The sequence below is a fragment of the Carcharodon carcharias genome, chromosome 26 (assembly GCF_017639515.1).
Source record: "Carcharodon carcharias isolate sCarCar2 chromosome 26, sCarCar2.pri, whole genome shotgun sequence".
NCBI lineage: Eukaryota > Metazoa > Chordata > Chondrichthyes > Lamniformes > Lamnidae > Carcharodon > Carcharodon carcharias.
Window position 1 is genome coordinate 45,179,872 of NC_054492.1, and position 27,218 is coordinate 45,207,089.

Here is a 27,218-nt window from a genome sequence, read left to right on the forward strand (position 1 = left end):
ATGGCTGCTTGTTATGATGAGGAGTGTTTGTGTCACTCAGATGTGAAATCTTGGTTCCTGCACAAGGTAAAGGCAGGTGTCTCAATCCAGAGGCTCCTCCCTGTGTTTTGTACAGTCTCCAGACCAAAGTGATGGTCCAGCCCCACACTCACTGGACACATTAGTGATGCCTGCACCTCGATGGTGCTGGTCATTGCTGCCAGAATGTAGTGGGCAGGAGTCACAGAGTTCCATCATTCTCTCTCTGTGCTCTCAGCACCTTTACAGTGGGTCTGGTCCCCATCTCATCAGCATCTGTGACCAGTGATGCTGTGCTCCTGAAGGGGTCAGGTGCTGAAGGCGGATAAAGTATCAGGTGCATTTAAAGTTCCATTCCTGTGTCTCTATGATATGACCCTGATCACAGAGTGCAAGCAAGTTGCCCTCAGCCAGACAGGAGTCAGACATTCTCAGGGACTATGTGAAAATTTCTGGAATGCCCTCACTGCATGTCATCATCATTCTCCTAGAATCGAGCGACTATTAGGGCCTCTGCTGCGTCTCCATGACAGGAGCCTTATCACAGAGGATATGTGTGCTGCCATTAGCCAGACTAGAGTCAAATGTTCACAGATGTGATGTGGGGATCAAAATGTCTCCTCACTGCACATCGTCATCAACTTCCACAAATATAGCAACAATGAGGACCACCCGGGCGCACCTGCCTCGTCTGGCCAGTGCAAGGGCCTCATCGCCTTCATTGTCGCCTTCGAGGACTTCCTCACCCTTGCCCCTGTCAATGTTCTCCTCATCGGGGGAGAGGTGCAGCTCCTCCATCTCCTCCTCAACCACCTCCACTCCCCGTTGCAGCACCAGATTGTAAAGGGCATAACAGGCAACAACAATGCGTGATACTCGCTTTGGACTTTATTGCCAGGCTCCACCAGATCAGTCCAGGCATCAGAATCTCACTTTCAGCATTCCGATGGTTTGCTCCCCCAAGGTGTGAGTTGCAGCATGAGCCTCGTTATACATTCTCTCTGCTGCAGTCTGAGGCCGCTGCATGGGTGTCAACAGCCACGGCCTCTGTGGACCCAGGAAGATGTCAGGGATTTAAGACCTACTAAAGATGTAGGAGTCATGGACGTTCTCTGGGAATGGTATGTAGACCTGAAGGATGTGGTTGTGGTGGCCACAAACCAACTGAACATTAAGCGAGTGGAAGCCCTTGCGGTTGATGTAGTTGACTGCTTGTTGCCATGGAGATCTGAGCATCATGTGAGTGCAATTGATGGCACCCTGCACCTGTAGAAAACCTGAGATCAAAATCTCAGCACTCTTGCTTCCTGGCTTACCTGGGTGAAATGCACCATGTTGTGTGGCCTTCACAAAGATGGCATCCGTGACCTCATGAATGGACTTGTGGGTGGAGGCTTGTGATATCCCACAGAGGTCACCTGTGAAGCCTTGAAAAGAGCCACTGGCGTAAAAATTGAGCGCTGTGGTCACTTTCACAGCCACTGGCAGTGGATGTCCTCCATGTCCCCGTGGTGCCAAATCCTGCTACAGCTGGCAGATGTGACCAACCAGTTCACTGGTCCTCATCATTTGCAGGAATGAAAGGTGATGTTTATAGACCCTGGATCTAGCTAGGTGCCAAGCAGCGACGGCTCACTGTGGCTCTTCAGTGACATGTGCAGGAGCCCCAGCCACCGCTTCTTCCTGAGAGTGCTGCTCCTCCCTCTGCCCAGCCAGGCACCTCCGTCACTCTCTTCTCTGTCATCTTCACTCTCTGTACACCATGATGCATACAGCTAGGTCACCAGACTCCACGGTCCTGATGTCGTCCTCTTGCAGGGTGAAAGAGTGACACACAGGTTAGCTTGGGTGTACTAAGAACCCGTCTTGGTTAAGTCTGAAGGCCCCCTAATGCATCCCTGAGAATGTTGGCCACCACTTGGATGGTCAGAGTTTAGTGCACTGCATGGCTGCCCGAAAACCCACCCACCTCTGCCCCACTCCATCTGACCGATTGGCAGCAGCTTCAGCCATTGGACTGCATGTTGTGCACTCCGCTCAGGCGCAGGCATCCTCCTAACCTGTGCGGCAAGACTGCACTGTTAGCCTGAACCCCGGGGACACTGGTCCAAAACCGGGATGCTGACATTGCGAGGAGCTGTGAGTGCCTCCAACAGTGACTGCTCCACGTCCAGCTTTAGCAAGGAGATTGTACAAAGTGGCCAATCGTCCAATTGTTCTGCAGTCCACTAAAATGCTCTTTAGTTTGCAGCCTGTGCCCAAGGGGTGAAAAGTTCTGGAGTGCTCGGTGGCACTTTCAGGCCTCTGTGTTGCTTGAGTGGGCAGATAAGCTCGAGACCCCACTCCACGCGTGTCAATGTGGCTGCGCCTGAACTGTCTCAGCCCAGAGGAATGGTCACTTTATACAAGGTTTCCCTAATACATGGCCACTTCCCTCTCCTCCACCCTGCACGTGCTTGTGCACCATCATCAAAAGCAGTGCAGCCCTTGCCCCACCCCCCCACCCCCCTCCAAACTCGCCTCAACCTTGAAGTCCAACAGGTGACCCTGCAAGCACTGCGCAACCTTACTGTGCACTCACCTCCGAGTTCCCCTCAAGTGCAGACCGCCAAGTGCATGCCTTATATATACTGTTGTGAAACATGTCAGCATGGTGCTCAGATGATCCAGAGTGGGGGGGATGATTCCGGTGGGCTGGGTTTATAACGATATGCAGATATATCACAATGGGGTTCCCGACCACCGACAGCAGGAAACATGGCCCACCACTGATGGGTGGAGTAGACGATTGAAAACTGGTTTCACAACGTGAAGCAGATTTTTGACTTTCTCGCCATATTGTCCGCTCACACCCACCAAACGCACCCGATGCCACCTGGCACGGAAAATTCCGCCCAGTGTTGTGGAATCTTTGAGAAGCCAGATTGGGGCCTGGGTTTCATACCTCACCTGGAAGAGTAGCTCTCCCTCGGCACTGCAGTGCCAGAGCATAGGTTAGATTTTTTTTTCCTCAAGTCCCTGGAGTAGAATTTCATCCCAAACCTTTGGAACACAACTGAGACATGGCAGCTGACCAGTGGAATGAGACCCTTGCCAGCCTGAGCTGGGAGCAAAATCGGGGCCATTTTGAGATTGGAACTTCATTTAGATGGAACTTTGAGCTGCCCAGCCCATCCTGATCCTGATCCTGATGCAGATCACCTGGTTTGGGCCAGCACAATACTGGTAAAGTAGGGAGAGTCTGGGGCAGCAGCCACCACATTATTATTATTATTATTATTGTGGAGCTCAGAGAAACACTGCTGCAAATCTAATTTAAAACTCACTTTTCTGGGTCCTCTTTGACTGTGCTGCTAGTAAACCTGGTTGCAGTGTGCACTCCACACCGCTCTGTCCAAGCATGACAATCAGAGGATTCCAATTCACATCTGTTGCCTGAAACAGATGGACACATTGGCTTTCGTGTGATAGGACCCTTTTAAAAAATTCTGACAGCTAGAAAGGCAGTATAAATATGGTGGTATGGTTAGGTGATGGCATTGTGGTATTTTCACTGGACTAGTATTCCAGAGACCCAGGGTAATACTCTGGGGACCCAGGTTCAAATCCATCCACGGCAGATGGTGAAATTTGAATTAAAAGTCTGATGACAGCCACAGAAAAACCCATCTGGTTCATCAATGTTCTTTAGGGGAGGAAATCTGCCATCCTTACCTGGTCTGGCCTACATGTGACTCCAGATCCCACAGCAATGTGGTTGACTCTTAAATGCCACCTGAACAAGGGCAAATAGGAATGAGCAATTAATGCTGGCCTAGGCAGTGACGCCCACAGCTCATGAACGAATAAAAAAACAAATCCATTTCTGAGCCTGACATTTGTTTGGCCAAGTTAAAATCATCAACAAGGAGTAAATAATACGATACTGATACCTCAAACTAACAAGTCCATGAACTTGAAATATGACACTTAGATACAAACGGGAAGATTTATAGCTGCAACTTTAAGAGAACGTTGGTAGAAAGCTGGAGAAACAACATTTTTTTTTGCTATTTAGGCCTTCTCACTAAGGGCTTCACCAAATCCTGATGGAGAACCCCATGGAAAATCCTTGTGCACAAACTGGTTGCAGTATTTGTCTAGACAGCAACAGTGACTGCACTTGAAAATTAATTCACTGGCTCCAAACTGCTTTTGAATCTGAGAATGTAAAAGGTGTGTGATGTAAATGCAAAATTCTTTCTTTTCATTTACAGGGGTTCACACTGTGCACTATTAGCAACAAAAAGATGAATAACTTCCATTAGAGTTCTGTCTGCTGTCTTAACAAAGGCGCTAACTGCTTCATTTCTCTATTTGTTAAAGTGACAAGAGCTTTCACACTAATGCATTAACGCATTTTCAATTTACATCAGCCATATAATCAAACGTCTGTTTTTGCACATTGCTAATACCATAACTTGTTGATGTGCTTCTTAAATTCTGAAAGCTTACACAGGAAAATATGTTATTATCTTTTGAAGAAAGTGAATGGCCGGGATTTTACCAAAGCGGATTAGTTGGTAAAATGGCATCGTAGGGTGTTGGGAAGGAAGCCTGACATCTTCCCCTCACCACAGAATATTCCCAGTGGCAGGAATGGCAACAACTCAGCTGCCTGCCGATTGGAGACAGGCAGCCAATTATCCCAATTAACAGCCATTTTACACCCCCACAGCATCAGAACAGCCTTCAACATGTGGGGAAACCAGCAGCTACATTAAGAAAGCCTCCAGTGACTTCTGCAGGGGGTGGGGGTGGGGGGCCTTCCATTCTGGATGCTTGATGGCCCACAAAGGGCCCCCACCACCCACAAAGGCAATGGGCACCCTCGTGGCTCCAACACTGTCGCTGGAGGTTTCACCCCTTCAATCACCGGGACCCTGCCTGTCTGGCCCTGCCACCTGAAAAAATATCTTCCCAGCCCTTTTGAGGGTGCCTGAATATGGAGGTGCCCTCGCCTTCACCCTGAATATGGAGGTGCCCTCGCCTTCACCCTGAATATGGAGGTGCCCTCGCCTTCACCCTGAATATGGAGGTGCCCTCGCCTTCACCTTGCAGCCACTTTTATCTGTGGCACTGCTGAGGCTGCCAGTCCTCCAACTGGGCCAGCAACTCGGAGCGGCAGACTGACATCCTTAAGGGAGTGCGGGGGTCCTGGGGTACACTCGGCGTGACAGTAAAATTCAGGCCAACATTTCGTTGGGGTCTGACCGTCCAGAATTAGTCTACAATGGACCATAGGCATCTCTCTCTGTTTCAGAAAGAAATAAGTGGATATAGCTTGATAGACACCACTCTGCATTAAGCATGGCCCACCAGGAATCTTTCCCGCTCCTACTGCCGGCCAGGGACATTCTGGAAGGATTGGCAGGTTGACTATCAATTTGTTTGGGCACAGCATGAATGCTCCTTTCAAGGCCAAAACCTCTTGGAGGGAGGACCTGAACTCGGAGCTTCTGATTCAGAGGAAGGAGGTGCTACCCACATAGACATAACACCCTCAGGGGAGTGGACTTTACAAACTAGTGCTCCTGCAGCACAGCTTCAGGCAACACATTGAAATTGTTCATACAGTCAGCAAAAATATGCTTCTCCATGCCTGAATTTCTAATATATTACATACTCCCGCCATATAGAGTTCTACAGCAGGGGCAGAATTATTTTCTGGATGGCGGGGTTGGGGGGAGGGGGGGGGTTGGGTGGGGGGGGGGGGGGGGGGGGGGGGGGGGGGGGTGTTGGTGGGGGGGTGGGGGGGCAGTGCGGAGCAGGTGCTGACCCGATCACCGCTCGCGATCAGGTCCACGCTGCCATTTGACGCGGGCGGGCCAATTAAAGCCGGCCCAGCATGCTCCACGACTCCCGTGCACGGCGGGAGTGGGCAGGAGGCAGTGGCCGCGCTCAGCCCAGCGGGTCCAATGGCGACCCGGCGGCCTGTACAAAGAGAGGCCTGGCAGCCTTGGAAAGGCTGCTCGCAATGGCTGGGTGAAGGGTTCTGCAGAGGGGCAATGGAGGTGAGGCAAATCCAGAGGGCAGGCCCTCGGGGCAGGCCAGACCGGAGGGTAGGGCGAGGGGGCCAGTGTGTCCCTTGTTTTCCCGATGACTGCCTTGCTGCCCTCCTCGAGGAGGTGGGAGCACAGCAGGAGGTGCTGGTTCCCCAGGATGGGAGGAGGAAGAGGCCCCCCACCACGTGATGAAACGTGTCTGGCAGGAGGTGGTGGAGGTGGTGAGCTCCCATGACGTGGACCTGGATCCAGTGTCACAAGCGCTCCAACAGCTTGTTGTGCTCTGGGAGGGTGAGGACAATGTTGGCATTGGTCACTTAACCCAGCAGGTCAGCTTTCCCCCATCCCACCCACAAGCCTGAGTGTAGTGACTGCATTGAATCATTGGCAAAATTTGTCCTTTGCTGGGTGGGCCAGCAGATACTGCCCATGCCGAGGTCACCCTGAGAGGGTGGTGGAGAGATGGGCTCTGCACCCACAGCATGTGGTACACTGAGGCCCACATGACCGGTATGGGGGCAACCTGGAGGAGCTGCATCAGGGGTCTGTGCTTGAGAGGCAGACCATGTCCAAGTCAGGGTGATGAGATGCTGGGAGGGGAGCTTCAAGGTGGTGTGGCAACGAACCATCTGCTGCCCTCTGCGCTCCACGTGCTTGCGCCTCCTTGCTATGGAAGGATATACCGTGTGGTGCCTAATGTGATGCAGGCAGCATGTGGCCAAGGGGGGGTGTGGGGGGGTGGGGGGAGGGGAATAGGCCTAGCACCTTTGTGTGAGTGTTCAGCAGCAGCGGGGTGAGGAGACACTGGAGCCCTGATATGTCCCACTCTGGATGGGGTGGGCCATCCGCGAAGAGAGTCCAGGTACAATTTGCACAAATCAATGCCCTTCTCTCATTGTCAGGAGAAGAATGCTCATAATGTTGCACAGCGTGTGAGGACTGGCGTTGGCCAGGCACAGTCAACCATTCTCAGCCGGTTTTAGCAGGAGGCCCTGGATTTCGAGAGGCACCATGCTCCAAGGTCCACTGGTGTCAGTGAGGCTGGGGTGCCATGGCCAGCTCTATATACCCAGCACTGAGGTCAGCATTGTTCTCCCAACAGCCATAGCACTGCTGAATGTTAAATGATTTATTTTGCAACATGGCTTGACCATTGCTTATGGAAGGATGAGCGCATAATGATCCTGGGGACAGGGATGCACTTTGTCATTGTCTCCACGTTAACTGATCCAATGTCCTTGTTCTCCCTTTCAGCATCATCGGAGCAGGGCCGGGAGGAGGAGCAGCAGATTCTCCCTCCCACACCTGAGGGGCCTGAAATCTCGCCAGCATCATACCATCTCTGCCAGGCAGGAACCAGCGCAGATACTAGCACCTTAGTGGGAATTAGAACATTGGCTAGTGTCCCAGGGTACAGCGGTGAGGGCACTTCACAGTTGCTGGAGGAGCTGGTAGAGACAGAGAGTGCCCATGGCACCAGCAGACTGAGGGCTGCAGGGGACCAGGCACATGCTCAGTCGGTGCCTGATGATGTCCCTCTGGAGTCGTCCGTGAGGCAGCAGCTGCAGGAAATGCGGCCGGGTGTGTGGGAGCATCTGGGGGAGATACATGAGGCTATGCTTGGCTTGGTCTCCATGATGGAGGAGTCTACACAGACGATCGCTGAAGCAATGAGCCTCATGGTTGAGCATCATGCGTCCTCCATGGAGAGAGTGGCGACTTTCGTGGAGAGGCTCCTCCAGGAGACCCATCAGGGCTTCCTGGAGATGCCCTCCGACCAGCAAGCCCTCACATCGGCATTGACCTCAGCTGGTCAGTGCCAGTGTGGGAGATGGTGCGGGCACCAAGTTTCCCAGCTTGGTGCCCATCCATTCACGGTGAGCAGGGAGGTCCGAAGCTACCTCACGTCGGTGCAGCAGCTGCCTGTCGTCTCTGTGGGCACCTCTCAGGGTGCTGTAGATGAGGGCGGCTGCTCCTCTGCCCCTCTCCTCCTCTCCCAGTGACCGTATGATCCAGTGAGGCTGCGACAATGGGGGAGACACCAGCTGTGGAACTGGCAGTTCCCTCCCAGGCGGGGCCAGCACAGGCTCCACGGGCCAGAGGACAACCGCCAAGGTCATCGAGGCCGACAGGACAGCAGGGTCAGCAGCTGTCTCAGATCCCACTCCCAGCGAGGGGGCAGCACCAAGACACAGCACCCGGAAATGTAAACGTAAGGCACCTTAGGCACACCACGGGTTTATCACTGGTGTTTTTGTGTTGGCCCGAGGTGAGGCCTTTATGATTTGCTTTGAACTGGAACACCCTTGTCATTTTGTTCCATTAAGTTTCTTTGCCTGTGATATTAAATTCAGACATGAGACCATGGCTGAGGGTGTCTCTTTTCTTCTGCATGGGTATGGTTTCCAAAAATGTTAGGAGTGCTTTGTGGGACATTCAGCTTTATTAACAAGGCCCTTAGTTACTGTTCCTAACCTGGCAGATTTGGCACTTAGGTATCAAGTATGGAGCCTACAGCCCAGGCTTGTCCTGGAGGTCCATCTGTGTTGTGCAAGCTGAAGGTTCATTGGATTAAAGCTTCCCGGGTATTCCTGCCTCTCTGCAGTGTGCCTGGGTCAGTGTCAACCCCCTCAGCATTTCCCTGTGTGTGCTCATCCTCGGACTCACTGCTGGACTCATCGTGTGCAGCCGCAGCCACTACATCAATGTCTTCATCGTCCACAGCATCCCCCCCTTTCCAATGCAAGATTGTGGAGAGTGCAGCATGCAGCCACTATCACTGAGACATGGGGGGTACTGGAGTGCGCCCACTGAGCGGTCCAGGCATCGGAAGCACATCTTGAGAAGATCGATGGCTCTCTCCACCACAGCCCTTGTGCAGGCTCCTATTTTACCGCTGCTCAGCTTCTGTTCTTGGATGGTGGAGAGGCGTCATGAGTCACCTTCTGAGGGGATAGCCCTTGTCACCCAGCAGCCATCCATCCAGCCGGGCTGGAGCACTGAAGAGCCCCGGCACCTGGGAGTGTCTGAGGATGTAGGCGTCGTGGGAGCTGCCTGGGTACCCTGCACAGACTTATAAAATCAGCATCCTGTGGTCACACACTATCTGAACGTTCATGGAGTGGAAGCCCTTCCTGTTGACGAAGGCACCGGGCTCACCTGCTGGCACCTTTATGGCCACATGTGTACAGTCTATAGCACCCTGGACATGGGGGAAGCCAGCAATGGCCACGAAGCCTCTGGCTCGCTGTGCCTGACTTGCCTGGTCCCAGTGGAAGTGGATGAAGGTCAATGCCCATCTGAACAGAGCGTCTGTAACCTGCTTGACACAAGCGTGGACAACTGATTGTGAGACACCGCAAAGATCACCCACTGACCGCTGGAAGGAGCCAGAGGCATAGAAGTTGAGGGCAGCTGTGACCTTCAGAGCCACTGGCATGGGGTGTCCACCCACACAGTTAACGGAGATCTCAGGCCCAATCATCTGACAGATATAGTTAACCGTCTCCCTTGACAGACGGAGCCTCCTTCGGCACTGCACCTCAGACATATTGAGGTAGCTGCTTCGCCGCCTGTATGCCCTGGCAACAAGATAGTGGCGTCTTCTGCGGCCCCTTCCACCATGGACAACCTCTTAACCCTGCGCCCCCTGCGCCTGTCCTCCCAAAGATGGCTCCCCAGGAGGCTGAATGTGCACTCCTGGCCTCATCCCACTTCTAGCCCTCCCTTCCTCCTCAGAGGAAGTGCCTCCAGTGGACAGTTCAGCTTCCATTTCCAGGCTAAGGGCAGGCTCCCTGAAACCTGAAGGCCCAGAAAGGATTAACTCACTGCAGAGTGCTTAACGTGAAGGTTAAGTGTCCAGAAAAAGCAGCTGGTTTGCATTTTGAAGTACTGCAGATCACACAGGCTAGTTTCAAAAACTTTGAAAAATCAATACTTGACTGTGCACGCTCGCAACCACAGTGAGCCCTCTTATCCCGCCCGTGGATGAGGTTAATACAAGCGTGTCCTACCTGCCTGCCCGTTGCACATGTGCCTGTTAATTAATGGCAGGTGCACATCGAATATCATCGCCTGCCGGCCCAACGGAATATCGCGATGGCCCATGGTGACATCAGAACGCTCGCCTGGCATCACCGTGCGTCATTTTACCAGCAGACACGTGGGGCCTAACCCCACACGCCAACGAGGAAATTCTGCCCCAGGAGTTCATAAAAGCTAACCAATGAAGAATTCTTGAATTGGAGTAATTTTCTATGATGCTCCAGGGTGATTTTCAAAGTAGCACCCAAAACAAGTGGGAGGTTAGCCAAGTCCCCCCGTCTGGTGCCTGCGTGAGGTCCTGGGGCTCATTAATATGTTACTGATGAACCAAGCAGATGCCCGCTGCAGCTAGCCAATTCTGGGAATTGGTAAGCACCCACGCCCAGCCAGAACCCCTACCCATCAAATTTCCTGGGTTGTTTCATTGGCAGCCAGTCGCTGTCCATTTACAGACTTCTGGTGAGATTGTTCAATATCTGATATAACTGGGTGGAGTGACATTCATCTATTTGTACCTGAATATGACAATTATCATGCTGGTCTCAGATGTTATTGAAATGACATAGAAGCAGCTACCCCCATCCGCCATGATTTCAAATTGACGGCCATTTGTTTGTCAGAAGAGGTCAGAGGTAATCCAAACTCACTTCTACAGCAAAGAGTCAGACCGACTGGAAACGTTAACTCTGTTTCTCTCTCCACAGAAGCTGCCAGACCTGCTGAGGTTTTCCAGCATTTACTGTTTTTATTTCAGTTCTGCACTGTTGTACTATAATTGTTCTAAAACACCTTGACTTGGACAGATCCAACTAGAAAGGAGTTCTGTTAACAGATTTGGCATCTTCATAAATATTATTATTGAATACAAGGGAATAACTTTAACAGACAGATACTGGCTATCTCACACTTAGCAGTAAAGCTTTAAGCCCATAGCAAAGCAATCTGATAGTTTACCTTCCAAAATGATCTCATTGTAAGGCTCTCCTCTGTCACCTTTAGGTCCTGATTCACCTTTTGGACCTGGTAACCCATCTAAACCAGGTGGACCAGGGTCTCCTTTGTCACCTTTCAGTCCCAAATCTCCAGGTTCCCCTTTTGGTCCAGGGGCAGCTGCGATTTGAAGAAGAAATTTTGTTTGAATATAAAAGCTAATCAGCTGATTACTTTGTTATGGAAACACAAGCGCTTTGATGTATAAATAATATAATGTTTTATGCTCGCAAAAGCCAAAGAGTTCTCAGCCGATGCCTGAGTGACTAACGTTTGATGATTCAACTTCACCATCTAACTCAGCATATATTTCACCTGGCCAATTAGACGGATAAAACAAAATTGGCTATCAAGTGATTTTGGGGCTGACACCTTCTATCGGCAGGTTTCTTATTTACATGCAAAAGCATTTTTCAAGAGCCCCAGGTGGGGAAATATGTCAAATAGGAGAGGTGAAATTACTCTTAAGGTTAATAGCTGACAAATGTTCCACACTATTCTATTGCCCACCCTTTTCTCAGCAGTTTACCCATTGCAAGTGAACAGGAAGACTTTTTCTGTGACTAGCTACTGAATGGTACAGACACTTAAAAGATTCACTACCTTTTCGAGCTCGTTTGCCTTCTTTTCCAGGTGGTCCAGGAAGCCCAATAGGTCCATCTGAGCCATTAACCCCAGGTAATCCATCTAAACCTGGAGGGCCTAAGAGATATATCAATTAAATATATCTATGTAGAGCATAGCATGTCTAAAATCTATATACCCTGTAGTGACAAATGCTAGTCAAAGTTTCTCAGTTGTTTTAAAGAATAATCCTCCTCCTCAAGGTACCATGGCCTTAAGAGGCCATTGGCAACCATAGACTTCCATCCAATTGGTCCATAATTATGCTTGGCAAAGTACTGCAGTGGTTTGTCGTTGCCTTCTGCAGTACGGCTGACTCCCACTCATGCCACTTGCCATCAGGCATATTGGAAGGATTTACAGGCTGATAATTAACCTGTTTGGCCACGTTATGAACATCTTCCATGGCCATCAAGTCCTGAACTGGGCCTTGAACCCAGAGCTTCTGGCCCAGAGGTAGGGAGGAAGCCACTACTCCACAAGACCTCCCCTAAAGAATAATATCGATGTAAGTTATTAATAATTCTTACCTGGTGGTCCAACTGGCCCTGCTGGACCTGTTTTATGCAATTCAGAAAAGAAGCAAATTTAGATGTCATTAATTAAAAAGAGGAGGTTACAGTGTATTAAATCTAAGTACATTAGAGCATCCTCTTACTATAAGGCAGAACTTCTTAGTGTAAACTTAGCATAAAATAAATAGTGGACCACTACCATCTAGAAGGACAAGGACAGCAGCTGCATGGGAACACCATCACCTGAAAGTTCCCCTGCAAGCCACACATCATTCTGACGTGGAAATGTATCATCGTTCCTTCACTGTCGCTGGGTCAAGATCCTGGAACTCCCTAACAGCACTGTGGGTGTTTCAATGCCACATGGACTGCAGCAGTTTAAGAAGGCAGCTCACCATCGCCTTCTCAAGGGCAATTAAGGATGAACACTAAATGCTGGCCCAGCCAGCAACACTCACATCTCATGAGAGAATTAAAAATAGTGAACAATCAAATGGAGTACCTACTGACTCAACACAAAACTGGATCAATTTCTGATTCAGCAAAGAGTAGAGGGATATTAGGTTAATGATTACGGTAAACTTGGTTAGAAAGGGGTGAAGTTTCTTGCTAATGTTTCATTTTTGCATCAAATTTCTTCCTTTCTTCCCACTCCTTAATGCATCAGTTCCTTCTTTGTCTGTGGTGTGTTTTGAGAAGATGTGAAAGGTGCACATGTAAATGTTTCTCTTCCCGAGATCCAGTTTCATGGGCACAGTCACGTTGTGGTACCTCATCAAAGAGGCTGCGATTCATCTGGACAAATCGGCCCATCGTTGGTTGAAAGTAAGTTTCTTAAGGACACAATTCAGAATAAAATAATTACTGACTTCAAAAGGCATAGATAAATTAAAAATGACCAACAGGGATTTATAAATAACAAGTTGTGTCTGACAAGCTTAATAGAGATCTTTAAGGAAATAACAGAGCATATTGACAAAGAAAACACAGTGGATGTTATGTATACGGATCTTCAGAAAGGCATGTGTTAGCACGAGAGAGAGTGTTGCTGCCCACTCCAAATATGGCCCCAGAACATTTTCCAAGTTAACCTCATGGCTCCACAAAATACTGCAGGCCACTGCCAGCCAAGGCATGCCCCTCCACCAAACCCCCCCCCCCCCCCCCCCCCCCCCCCCCCCACCCCCCACCCAACCCACCCACCACCACCCCCCCACACCCCGCACCCCAGAGCCATCTACAGGCTGGTGCAGCATCCAATACTGCAGGCTTGAAGTCAGTGAGCCACCTTACCCGTTCAGGGCACGCAGCTCGCCAGTGACACGGAAATGAGGTCTGATCCTCAAGGTGGATCTGACCAGCCGCCTGCATTAATGGGCGGGCAGCTAGCACACTTTGCCAATCCACTTGCACGTGTGTCCTTGAACATTATGAACATGGTCCTATGTTGTATGGACCTGAATGGAGGTTCACCACCCAAAAACATGGGTGCATCTTCCACCCATTAGTAAGATCCCTATAGACATGACGGCGAACACTAAATGGACTCAGTTGGTTAAAATCGATCTCACGTAGGGCAGCTCACCAAAGTAAGTGCCTGGGTGCAACACCAACTCCTTCAAATGGGAACAGCTCACACTCCCAGCCCAATTTACACTAGAATTTAAAAATGTTTCCAGTGTTTCTCTTGAACTGACAAGTACTGGTTACTTCTTGGAGATTTCAATCTTGTGAGATTTTCTAACTCCCTCCCCACACCCCACTCCCACCCCATCCTCCCTCCTTGATTTAAAACAACATTTTTAAAAATATAAATTCTGGGACTTTCTGAATTTTGAAGATCTAACCTTTCAAATTCAAAGGAACGTCAAATGCTAAGTGAAACAAACAGGCAGTGTTGTTCAAATTTGAATTCACTCACACACATTCTCTCTCTCTCTCTCTCTCTCATACTTGCAACAATATTTCAAAATAAGTTTGATACTTCTCTGAACTGCAGTGTTATTTTTACATAAGTTGTGTACCAGCTGGATTTAAAAGGGCTGTCAATTAGTAAAACTATCCAAAAAATACCTATATTTTTCATAAGCAAGATAAATTATGTATATCAGATTAAATGTTTAAATAAAAACTTTTCTTTTTCATTTATTACCTGCTTCCATACTGATAAAAATCTCTCTGCAGTTTTGTTAGTACCTCATTCAAACAAAGTATTAAATGTTAATCTCTAATTAAATGGAGTTCTGACCATATATTACTGCTTTCCCAATGGATGGAGGTTTAGACATTACCTATTATGTTAATTTCTGGATTCAATATCTAGAAGCAGGACTCTATGAATGAATACACTGATATCAAATTCATCTAATTATCCAAAATAAAACATTGCTAATGTACAGGTCAGTCTCAAAGCATTACTATCCCAAAAAATAGGAACTTAGTTTCAATGTGACATTCCCTAAAAGTCTATTGTTGAAAAGCATGTGTGTGTGTGCGAGGGTGTGTTTGAGGGTGAAGGTGTGTGTGAGATGGTATGTGTGTGAGTGTGAATGGGTGCACAGGTGTAAGTGTATGGATGTGTGTGTGTGTGTTAGAGAAAATTGCCATAACTTATTTATAATATAAATCTACTTATCAGTACCGACTCTTCCAAATGCATGGAAACAAAAACCTCTATCTTCCAAACAAGCAATTCATGGAAGCATTAGGTTTCCAGAACATTAATGCACGATAAAAATTAAATGAGTAATTTAGACAAATACTCTCACGTGTTGTAGACTTTATAGACCTTCAATATGCTGGCCTTCATCATGAGAGTATTTGAGTACATGAGTAAGGATGTCTTGCTGCAGTTATATAGAGCCTTGGAGAGACCTCACCGAGTATTGTGCACAATGTTATCTTATCTAAGGAAGGATACACTTGCACAGAGGGAGCGTTCACCAGATTAATCTCTGGAGTGGCAGGATTGTTTTGTGATGGGAGATAGAGGAGACTGGGTCTGTATTCCGTAGAGTTTTGTAGAATGAGGGGTAATCTCACTGAAACTTAAAAAATTCTTACAGGAAGTGACAGGTTGGATGTAGATAAGATGTTTCCCCTGGCAGGACATGGGCCAGGCCGTTTAGGACTGAGATGAGGAAAAATTTCTTCACTCAGAGGGTGGAGAATCTTTGGAATTCTCTACCCCAGAGGCTGTGAAAGCTCAATCATTGAGCATGTTCAAGACAGGAATCGATAGATTTCTGGAGACTAATGACATCAAGGGATGTGGAGATAGTGTGGGAAAGTGACATTGAGGTAGATGTTCAGCTGTGATTTAACTGAATGGCAGAGCAGGCTTCACAGGCCGAATGGCCTACTGCTGTTCCTAAGTTCCTATGTTCAGTGCGTCAGTGCAGTTTGCAATTAGCAGGCTATCCAAGTTCACAACAGTATGTCATGATAAAGTAGACAAGCAACCTTGCAGGTTGCTGTGTCACTGCCACACAGCCTATCCCATTAAGCCTTTCATAATAACACCAATGAAATTATGTGTAGACCCACAAGAAACCTCACGGGTAACTCATGAACCCTGATTTTAGCCTCAACGCATTTTCTAAAAAATTATCAAAGCACAACACAATTCTAAAGGGTGACTAGCAATATTTATGACATTAAAGAGTAATTCATAGTTAGTAAAGACACTTAACCGATTTCAATTTTCTGCTCTGTTATTCAATGCAAAGTGAAAATATTTTCAGAGATGTACCTGTTAAGCATATTCCCCTAGTGCTGTTGCACAAATCCATGAATATTCGAATCTAAAAAAAAGTAACCATAGTTACAAAAAAAAGTTCACAGAAATATTACCATACTTTTAGAATTGCCCATTTCCCAACTTCTAAAATTTGTTAGCGATATCAGAATTGCTTACATTCAAAGAGCCACCCCCGCACATCTTTGAAACAATCTTCTCTTATTATAAAAGCTGTCATTATCAGACAGCTTGGCACAGAGGTTGGTGCTCAGCAGTTGTAAGAGCAGAATGTTTGTGGAATTCGTTGTGGCTTTAACAGTCCCAGCAGCTGCTGTGGGCCCTGGTGATTCATCACAAGGCCCACTACAGGTGTTGATCAATAATTAGATGAGTCAGGTCCACTATTCATTAACAAAAACAGAATTACCTGGAAAAACTCAGCAGGTCTGGCAGCATCAGCGGAGAAGAAAAGAGTTGACGTTTCGAGTCCTCATGACCCTTCGACAGAACTGTCGAAGTTCTGTCGAAGGGTCATGAGGACTCGAAACGTCAACTCTTTTCTTCTCCGCCGATGCTGCCAGACCTGCTGAGTTTTTCCAGGTAATTCTGTTTTTGTTTTGGATTTCCAGCATCCGCAGTTTTTTTGTTTTTATTACAATTAAAAGAAGGACTGACAGTACTGACACTAAGCAGATAGATAAATGCCAATATGATGCACAATATACCTTATGGTTCCATTTTAACTTGGCACCCATGTCCATCCCTGGGCGACAGTTTGATAGTGGAGTTTTCTCCAATATTTTACTTTTCTTTTGACATTTGAAGGCGATATATTTACAGAAAAGTGTGTGTGTTGAACTGAATTTGTTAGTTTTTTTAGTTTGCTGCTACGAGTGGCTTCAGGCAGCTTCAGGCTGCTGGTCTGTGACTAAGTAAGTCCAGTCACAGTATTATTCTACACTAAGTACTATCTATTATTTAATATTATTCTACACTAATTACTATCTATTATTTAATATTATTCTACACTAAGTACTATCTATTATTTAATATTATTCTACACTAAGTACTATCTATTATTTAATTCTTATACATATTTCTTTCCAATTTGCACTTGTTCCCTATCATGTTCATCAAACTATTTAAAGGCTATTCCTCCTTATTATACCTTAAATCTGAACTATTGGCAAATAACAATGGTAAATAGGAACATAGGAACTGGCATATGCCCTTCGGGCCCTCAAGACTATTCTAATTCAATTAGATCATGACTGATTTATGTTTTAATTCCATCTCCCTGTCTTGGTTCCACAACCTTTAATAGACTTCCCTAACAAAAAATGTATTAATCAGTTTTGAAATTTTCAATTGACCTAATCTCAACAATTTGGGCAGGATGGTCATGGGGGGATAGACTTCCAGATTTCCACTACCCTTTGAAGAATGCTTTCTGAAATCACATATTGGAAGGCACACACAAGCATTCAGAATCAATTCATCATCTTAAGAATATCCTTTCTGCTGAAAAGGAGAGAAAGGGAAAGCATGGAGGAAGAAATAATTTTGAATATCAGGCAATTGGAAAGATTGCCAGTGTTAATGCTACTCTGTTAACCAGATACTAAGGGTAGTAGTCTAATAACATGAAAATCTATCATTGCAGGGTCAATTAAAATCTGGGGGCATTTAAGAATCTGCTATTCATAATAATACAATAAATGTGACACCTCACCCAGTTAAAGCTAGTAAATATAAAAATTAAGTTAAAGAACATACACCCACAAATTGGTGTGTCAATGAACTTTTGAGAAGTTTCCAGATAACAGATATTAAACTTCAATGTGCAGCAAAGCTCTGGCTCCAGAGCATTCTAATCTTAGTAAATGTTCTAGAGTCAATTATATTTGCATTTTTACTGCTTGGTTATCTGCCATAAAGCAGCAATATAGTTCTGCAATAAACTCATTTCTATATCAGCCTGTTTTGGACATGATGTTTAATATTATTCACTGACCAACAAGGATGTAAAATATCAGTTAATATTTACATAGATAATATTTAGTTCTTCTTAATTCCATAATGACAGTACAAAATGAGCCTCAAACATTGATGTCTATTTTTGCTGCAGGAACCATACTTGCGGCTAAATCTTACATGTCCTCGATTGCTACATGTTTAAAATTGTACTTTTCGGAATTACACTTCTGAATGTTTCCTTTTCCTTGGGTCCGAGGTATCAGTATTCAAATCAAATACAAAATATAGCATTTTGATATGATTATCTGGTCTTTAGGCTTCTTCAGATACTTAGTAGTCATTTGGTAGTTGGTTTAACCAGGAGTATCTGCCAAGGATTGCTATTCAAAATTAGCCGAATTGGTCCAGTTAAAATTTTGTTAATGTGTTTGTTTTATTTCTCCTTATTAACCAGTGGAAATTGTATCTATTATATTGGCAACTAAAAGCTTAGTTAAAGCATACAATATGTTGGATCTTAGTAATGTTTGACAGCTGTGCTTAACCCATTGGGAAAACAGAACTGGTTTAACATACTGCAGTAATGTTCATGCAGTAAAACCAGTGGATTCGAATTACAAAGTTAGCATATTAAAATATCACAGTGCCATTTAACTTCCAATGTTCTTTGACAAAATAACTTGTTGCAGGGCATTTGTTTCTGTGGTTACTGTTAAAAATATAATACTGACCTGAACCATCTTTATCACTGAAAACAAAAATCGCGGTTTGAATAGCTAAAACCTGCAAATACTTCCATGTGTAAGGATCACATCCTTTCCTGTTTCACTGATAGCAACATTTGTTTGGTATCCAGAAACCACTGAAATACATCAAGAATGACAAACTTGGGGGGAAGAATTTCACTGCTGAATAATGATAGTGTGCTTTTCCAATGTTTTGCAAATGCCAACATCACTAAAGCAGGTTAGCTGGCCACTTATCTCCTAGTTGTTTGTGGGACCATGCAAATTCGCTGCGGTGCTACAACGTTACAATAGAAACTACACTCCAAAAGAAGGTACCTCATTGGCTGTAAAGCATTTTGCCCCTTCATGAGGCTATTTAACGTAATGTATAAAATGCAAGTTTTTCTTTTTCCTTTTCTTTCTCATTCGCCCTTTCTGTCCGCTGCCTCACTGTTTCTTTAAAATGAATGCAGCAGATTCTGGTTTTCACTGCTTGATGGGTAATCATTCCACAATGTATTGCCTACACATATAAGATCCGGTCTACATTTTGAGCTTGATGACTAATAGTGCCACAGAAAAGTTCAGTGGTAATGTTTAATTGTTCAAAGAAAGCTGCAAATGTGGGTCCAACACAATAAACAAGGATAATCTGAGGGCTCTCCGTTTCTTCCTCGAACAGAGGCCCGAACAATCCCCATCCACCACTACTCTCCTCCGTCTGGCTGAACTTGTTCTCACACTGAACAATTTCTCCTTAAACTCATCTCACTTCCTCCGCATGGGCCCCAGCTATGCCTGTCTCTTTATGGGGTTTGTGGAACATTCCTTGTTCCAGTCCTACTCCGGCCCCCTTCCACAACTCTTTCTCCGGTACATCGATGATTACTTCGGTGCTGCTTCATGCTCTCGTTGGGACTTGGAAAAATGTATTAATTTTGCTTCCAATTTCCACCCCTCCATCATTTTCACATGGTTCATCTCTGACACTTCCCTTCCCTTCCTTGACCTCTCTGTCTCAATCTCTGGTGATAGACTGTCCACCAATATACATTACAAGCCTAACGACTCCCACAGCTACCTCGACTACAGCTCCTCACACCCCGCTTCCTGTAAGGACTCCATCCCATTCTTTCAGTTCCTTCGCCTCCATTGCATCTGTTCTGATGATGCCACTTTCAAAAGCAGTTCCTCTGACATGTCTTCCTTCTTCCTTTACTGAGGTTTTCCACCCATGGTGGTTGACAGGGCCCTCAACCATGTCCGGCCTATCTCCCGCGCATCCGCCCTCACACCTTCCTCTCCCTCCCAGAACCATGATAGGGTCCCCCTTGTCCTCACTTATCACCCCACCAGCCTCCGCATTCAAAGGATCATCCTCCGCCATTTCTGCCAACTCCAGCATGATGCCACCACCAAACACATCTTCCCTTCACCCCTCCTGGCGGCATTCCGCAGGGATCGTTCCCTCCGGGACACCCTGGTCCACCCCTCCATCACCCCCTACACCTCAACCCCCTCCCACGGCACCTTCCCATGCAACCGCAGAAGGTGCAACACCTGCCCCTTTACTTCCCCTCTCCTCACCGTCCAAGGGCCCAAACACTCCTTTCAAGCGAAGCAGCATTTCACTTGCACTTCCCTCAACTTAGTCTACTGAATTTGCTGCTCCCAATGCAGTTTCCTCTACATTGGAGAGACCAAACGCAGATTGGGTGACCGCTTTGCGGAACACCTTCGGTCTGTCCGCAAGCATGACCCAGACCTCCCTGTCGCTTGCCATTTCAACACTCCACACTGCTCTCATGCCCACATGTCCGTCCTTGGCCTGCTGCAATGTTCCAGTGAAACTCAACGCAAACTGCAGGAACAGCACCTCATCTTCCGACTAGGCACTTTACAGCCTTCCGGACTGAATATTGAGTTCAACAATTTTAGATCATGAACTCTCTCCTCCATCCCCACCCTCTTTCCAACCCCCTTTTTTCCAATAATTTATATAGATTTTTCTTTTCCCACCTATTTCCATTATTTTTAAATGTATTTCCATCCATTGTTTAATCTCTGCTTTTTAGCCTATTTCGATCCCTTTCCCCCCACCCCACCCCCACTAGGGCTATCTGTACCTTTATTATCACATTCCTTAGATAATATCACCACCTTCAACACCTCTTTGTCCTTTTGTCTGTGACATCTCTTGGTTATCTCCACCTATCACTGGCCCTCTATCCAGCTCTACCTGTCACCCCCCCCCCACCCCACTTAAACCAGCTTATATTTCACCTCTTTTCTATTTTACCTTAGTTCTGTTGAAGGGTCATACGGACTCGAAATATTAACTGTGTCCCTCTCCGCAGACACTGCCAGACCTGCTGAGTTTTTCCAGGTATTTTTGTTTTTGTTTTGGATTTCCAGCATCCACAGTTTTTTGCTTTTAAACAAGGATAATGACTGATTTTTCTATCTTAATGACATCCACACAGGTTCCTGTTTTTAACCTTTAGTCTAAATTGCTTTGTTGTTTTTGTCAACCTAAGTGAGAAGCATGATTTTCCATACACAAGTTATATTTTGTCTAAGATAGTGTATTTGTCAGTTTTATTGTTTTATTATTGAATCATGTGAGTGGATGGTTATCTTCGATGGTTAGCCAGCCAGCTTTGGTTCAGAATAATGCCAACAGCATAGGGTTTGCTCCATGCTCTGCCCCAGCAGACTTGAAGCTGCCTCCTCACCCTGCCCCAAAACAAAATCACAGCATAAACTGTGATTCAACGTCCCTCAAGTTAATCAAGGATGCTAACAGAAGAAGATTAACCCAGTGCCAAATCTGAAAGTATCCAAGCTACACTTTAATTTTTTTAATTCATTCATGAGATGTGGGTGTCGCTGGCTGGGCCAGCATTTATTGCCCATCCCTAATTGCCCTTGAGAAGGTGGTGGTGAGCTGCCTTCTTGAATTGCTGCAGTTCATGGTGCTGTTAGGAAGGGATTTTGTCCCAACGACAGTGAAGGAACAGTGATATATTTCCAAGTCAGGATGGGGAGTGGCTTGGAGGGGAACTTCCAGGTGGTGGTGTTCCCATCTATCTGCTGCCCTTGTCCTTCTAGATGGTAGCAGTCATGGGTTTGGAAGGTGCTGTCTAAGGAGGCTTGGTGAGTTTCTGCAGTGCACCTTGTAGATGGTACAGACCGCTGCCACTGATCATCAATGGTGGAGGGAGCTTTGTCCTGGATGGTGTCAAGTTTCTTGAGTGTTGTTGGAGCTGCACTCATCCAGCCAAGTGGAGAATATTCCATCACACTCTTGACTTGTGCCTTGTAGATGGTGGACAGGCTATGAGGAGTCAGGAGGTGAGTTACTCGCCACAGCATTCCTAGCCTCTGACCTGCTCTTGCAGACACAGGTATTTATATGGCTAGTCCAGTTCAGTTTCCAATCAACGGTAACCCCCAGGTTGTTGACAGTGGGGGATTCAGCGAAGGTAATGCCATTGAATGTCAAGGAGCGATAGTTAGACTCTTTTTTGTTGGAGATGGTGATTACAGCCGAATTCTGCTTCAACCAATGTCCAGTATAGATAAGTAGATAGCTATCAGGAGAAAAAAAAATCATGCTCATTTTTGATGCCCCACTTCCCCTCCCCCTCCCCCGCCAGCAAGCCAGATCACACCGAGATCAATTGTAACGATCCCAGCACCACTCTGACTGGAATAAAAACAGAAAATGTTGGAAAAACTCAACAGCTCTGACAGCATCCGTGGAGAGAGAAACAGAGTTAACATTTCGAGTCTGTATGACCCTTTTTCAGAGTGTGGCCTACAGCCTGGACACTCTGACTGAGTTCAGCTGATGCAGAACAGACCAGGTTTGTGTGCTTCAGTGCAATAACTTGTGTGGATTAAGCCACTGAAACTGTGTGAGATCAAAATTACTTTTCTAAATGTAATCCGGATGCAGAACTTAAAATTTCAACACAAATTTCAGCCAAATGGGATCTCTCTGTAATTATATGAGTGATGACCATTGAAACCGCATTTTGCATAAATGCCATTCAGGAAAAAATATCTGGAATTTCCAATAAAATACGATTCAGAGATTAGCTTGGCTTAGAATCGTAGGACTGGATTTTCCAGCAGGCGTCAGGACCCAGATGTCAGGCCCATATAGGGCTCCCAAGTCCGCCCATGTCATCAGCGGCCCATTGGTGTAAACTTCCAGGAGGCTGCCTCCTAATTGGCCACCTTCACACTTGCTACCCTGTTAAGGACATCAGGTGGCCTCCTGATAGTGCAGGCACAATCCGAGCCCTCGCAGCACCATCAGGACAGTCGTCCCACCAGGAGAGGTGCGCGCTGCTGAGACAGACAGGCAAGCGTGTGGGAGCCTCAACTTGGAGGTTGCCTGCGGAGAAGTTATAAAGTAAAGAGGCCTGAGTTGATACAGCCAACGGGTTGGAGGGAAACTGCTGTGGACTAGTGCCAGATGGGCCTGCGGCCATTCATCCCCACGGCCTTGTCATTGGGGCATGCAGCTTCTGGTTCCCTGGCCTGCAGCCAGACATTGCCTTGATCAAGGGAGAGTTCCCCCAGAAGTGTTCAGAACTAGCTCCTCCCTATTTTCCTGGTGCTCCCATTTCCACAGGGCCAGGGAAATCCGGCCCATATAATAAAAATAATAGATAGACCACAGGTGGTAGCCATTTGACCTATCGTGCCTGTGGCAGTTCTTTGAAAGAGTTATGTAATTAGTCCCATTCCACTGCCCTTTCCCCGAGGTCCTGCATTTTTTTCCCCTTTTAAGTATTTATGCAATTACTTTTTGGAAGTTATTATTGAACCTGCTTCAGGCAGCGCATTTCAGATTGTAACAACTCTGCTTAAAAATATTGCCCCTCATCTCATCTCTGGCTCTTTGCCAATTACCTTAAATCTGTGTCCAACTGTTAATGGCCCTCCTGTCACTGGAAGGTTTCTCCTGATTTGTTCCATCAAAACTGCTCATGATTTTGAACACCTCTGTTCAATCTTGCCTTAACCTTCATTGCTCGAAAGAGAATAAGCCAAGTTCCTCCAATCTCTCCACAATATTGTAGCTCTGCAACCCTGGTACCCTTCTAATGTCTTCAAATCCTTCCTAAAGTGTGGCACCTCGCCTTGAACAATTGGTTATAACATACACTCCTGAAGAAAGTGCACCATAAAAATACTCATCTAATAACCCAGAATCATTGTGCATTTTATAACTTCAGAAATTAACCAGCTAATTTTATTTTCCAATTCAAGTTGTATCACTTAATGTAAATAACAGATTTTCCCTTCAATTAACTTTGTTGGAGGCAGTTGCAATTCTTTTTGTTTATAAATGGAACCATTTCAAAGTGCACCTAGCTTCAGTGTTTTAAATTGAAGGATAGTAGAGCATTTTTTAAATAAAATATATAGGTTAGTTCCTGATATATACATTGAAATAAAGTGCAATAAACTGTGCTTCACTTGGGAGGAATATTTAACACATTGTTTGGCAGCTTCTTTAAGCATTCTTATCATCAGTTCATTCTTTATAAACCCTGTTCCACTTCAAATATACCCAGTTAAAATCATATGCCATCAATCATTGTCGCAAGGAACCCCATAATTTATATATTATTTTTTAAAAATGAGTGCATGTCCCCTATAATAAATCACCAAAAGGTTACTTACACTGATAATTACTTGACCTAACTTTCCATGCTAAGTTTAATAAACAGTTTACAAGAAATGCAGCAATTTCATGAAAATTACAGGAAGATTAAGTGTAAGATCCTGTTTTCACAAAGCTAACAGCAGAATGGCCCAAATCATCTGGCAACTGGGGACAATTCACAATTCACGGGGGCATCACCGGCCTGTCACAAGTTGCTGACCAATTTGGGAATTAATAATGTTCGGACATTATTATTTCAGCAAAATCTGGCCCATTCTTAGTGCCTTAAGTATGTTGCCGTATGTCCGAATCTCAGCTTTGTGCTAAACTCCCTTAATTATCTCTTGCAATCTAATAGTCAAAGTGCTGCTTAATTCTTTTCAAGATGCTAGTTATATTTTGTGACCCATATCCTTGGGCATTTATGAAAACTTTCAGCTGCAACTCAAAGCCTACAGGTTTTATCTCAGAAATTCAGGCAAACAATTAATAAATTCTTTTTACACTGATGAGTAACAGTACTATATTAAACTATTAGCTGTTAGACATGGCCTTGAATATACAGATTTCACCTAACACACAACTGACTCAATGTCAACAGCTGTTTGTGAAAGGCAGATGAGAGTGTTGGACTACTCAGAATTAACATGAACAGACAGGGAATGAGATGTAAAATAATCCATGTTAGTGAAACAACTGAGGAAGAGGACATTCACTCTGTCTGTTTCATCCAGCAAAGACTGTAGTCCTCCCTGTCAGAGCAGCCAAATCCCATCTAAATGATTCCAAGATTTTCACCAACCCAAAAATCCATTCCAATATTCAAGTATTGATTGCATGATGTCCAAAACCAATCTTCCAGCAGTTTGAGCCCATGCCCCCACGTTCAAAATCTATAGCAGATTGTAAACAGGCTTCCAGGTGTATTTTTTTCTAAATCCCTTAATATTGTGGACATTTCCTTAGTCATCTTCCAAAACTGAAGAACCCAATTTCCTAGCTATAGTTTAATGTTCTATACAGTTCGGACCATTACTCTTATTTCCCAGTTTTTACTGGCGTTCCATTTTAAGGTATACAAGACCAGTTCGGACCAGTACTCTTTTTTCCCAGTTTTTTTCTGTTTTTTCCTTCTGGTTTCATGACTAGGAAGCTAAAGTACAGAGACTTAGTTCAATTCATGGGGAGACAGTAGTAATGTTATTGGACCAGGGACCCAGGCTAATGCTCTGGGGACACGGGTTCAAATCCCACCACAGCAGCTGGTGGAATTTAAATTCAATTAATAAAATCTGGTATTTGTCAATTGTTGTAAAACCCCATCTGGTTCCCTAACATCCTTTAGGGAAGGAAATCTGCCATCTTTATCTGGTCTGGCCTACATGTGACTCCAGACCCACAGCAAATGTGGTTAACTGCCCTCCGAAATGGCCTAGCAAGCCATTCAGTTCGAGGGCAATTAGGGATGGGCTACAAACGTTGGCCTTGTCGGGTGTACCCACATCCCATGGACGAATACATGTTAAAAAATTAACGGGGAGCAAGAATTCAGCTTTTTGTTTCCTCAGAGTTACCCCACCATATGCTGCTTTTCACATTTCTGGTCCATTTTAGTTCACTTTGCTTCCTGCTTTTTTTATTTCTCTCGGGGGACTCGATCTAATTCAATTTCACTGCGCCTACCGGGATCCTTGAGTATGTCATCATCATGATAGTGTCCCCAGCTTCCTCCCGGCTCCCCGGCTCCTGGTGGCTTCTCTTGTTGCGATTCCTCTGCTCAGCCAAATCGGAGTGGTCCTGGGTCAGGCGTGAGATGAGCTCCATGGGCCATGTCCCAGACAAGTCCTCCAGGCGACCCTCCAAAGCTTTCAGCTGGGACCTCACGGTGCTGGATCGCACGAAGAGGTAAACCAACCCGGCGCAGTTTAACAGAGTGATCAGGAAGAGTCCCGAGAGGAAAACACTTCCTTTCACTGAGCTGGGCTGCCCTGCCTGGAAGGTCATGTTTCTTCTGCCCCGTTCACGGGGAAGATCAGAGAGATCGGATCCCGAGGCTGATCAATCCCCAAAATTGCTTCCAGACTGAAGAAACGGCCCCAGGACTGACAATCTCGTCCAATATTCAACCCTCTGATCGCAGAATTTTATGGCTTTGACTGGCACCTGATTTATATGCGGTTTCGCCCCTTCTGCTCTGTGGCTGGAGGCTGCTTTTGAGATTAATCATATTCACTTCATTCATGCCCGGTATGTAAGAGTCACAAACATGGTATTCAGTCAGAGACAAGGGACGGACTTACACCCGAACTTTACAGGACAGCCTAAGTCAGATTGTGCAATGTAGCATTTATTGCCCCAGTGACAACTGTACTTCCCCAACTTCAAAACACAGGGATGAAGGATTTGTATTGTATGTTGCCTGAAGGAAAGCAATTAAATGCAATTTGATATGCCCAAGTCCCTGATAATATTCTCCTGTATCCCCAATAATAACCCATTCTATTCGTAGGAATGTCTTCCAAAATCCCTGATTATTCTAAAAGCAAAATTCTGCAGATGCTGGACATCTGAGACAAAAACAGAAAATACTGGAAACACTCAGCAGGTCTATAAACATCTGTGAAGAGAGAAGCAGAGTTAACATTTCAAGTCTGTAAGATTCTTCTTCAGAGCTCTGAAGAAGAGCCATTTTGACTTGAAACGTTAACTCTGTCTCTCTCTCTCCACCGATGCTGTTAGACCTGCTGAGCTTTTCCAGCATTTTCTGTTTTTGTCCCTGATTATTCTGTTGTACCCCTGGTAAGATGCTATGATATCCCTAATAAAATCCCTCTGTATTCCTGATACTGTCCC

The 27,218-nt window shown here is 45.9% G+C and overlaps 1 protein-coding gene across 2 annotated transcripts in view; it reads right to left on the bottom strand.

The window, feature by feature from the left end:
• The window catches only part of gldn (gliomedin), a 36,853-nt gene extending 10,320 nt beyond the window's left edge, over window positions 1–26,533 (bottom strand). For both annotated transcript variants that reach the window (XM_041174719.1, XM_041174718.1), the window contains exons 1-5: window positions 26,049–26,533; window positions 15,987–16,038; window positions 12,251–12,277; window positions 11,700–11,798; window positions 11,061–11,216 (exon numbers count right to left, since the gene is read on the bottom strand). In XM_041174719.1, coding sequence (XP_041030653.1) covers window positions 11,061–11,216; window positions 11,700–11,798; window positions 12,251–12,277; window positions 15,987–16,038; window positions 26,049–26,369 — 655 coding nt within the window. In that variant the 5' untranslated portion in view covers window positions 26,370–26,533. The remainder of the gene's footprint in view (window positions 1–11,060; window positions 11,217–11,699; window positions 11,799–12,250; window positions 12,278–15,986; window positions 16,039–26,048) is intronic.
• Window positions 26,534–27,218: the final 685 nt, after the last annotated feature.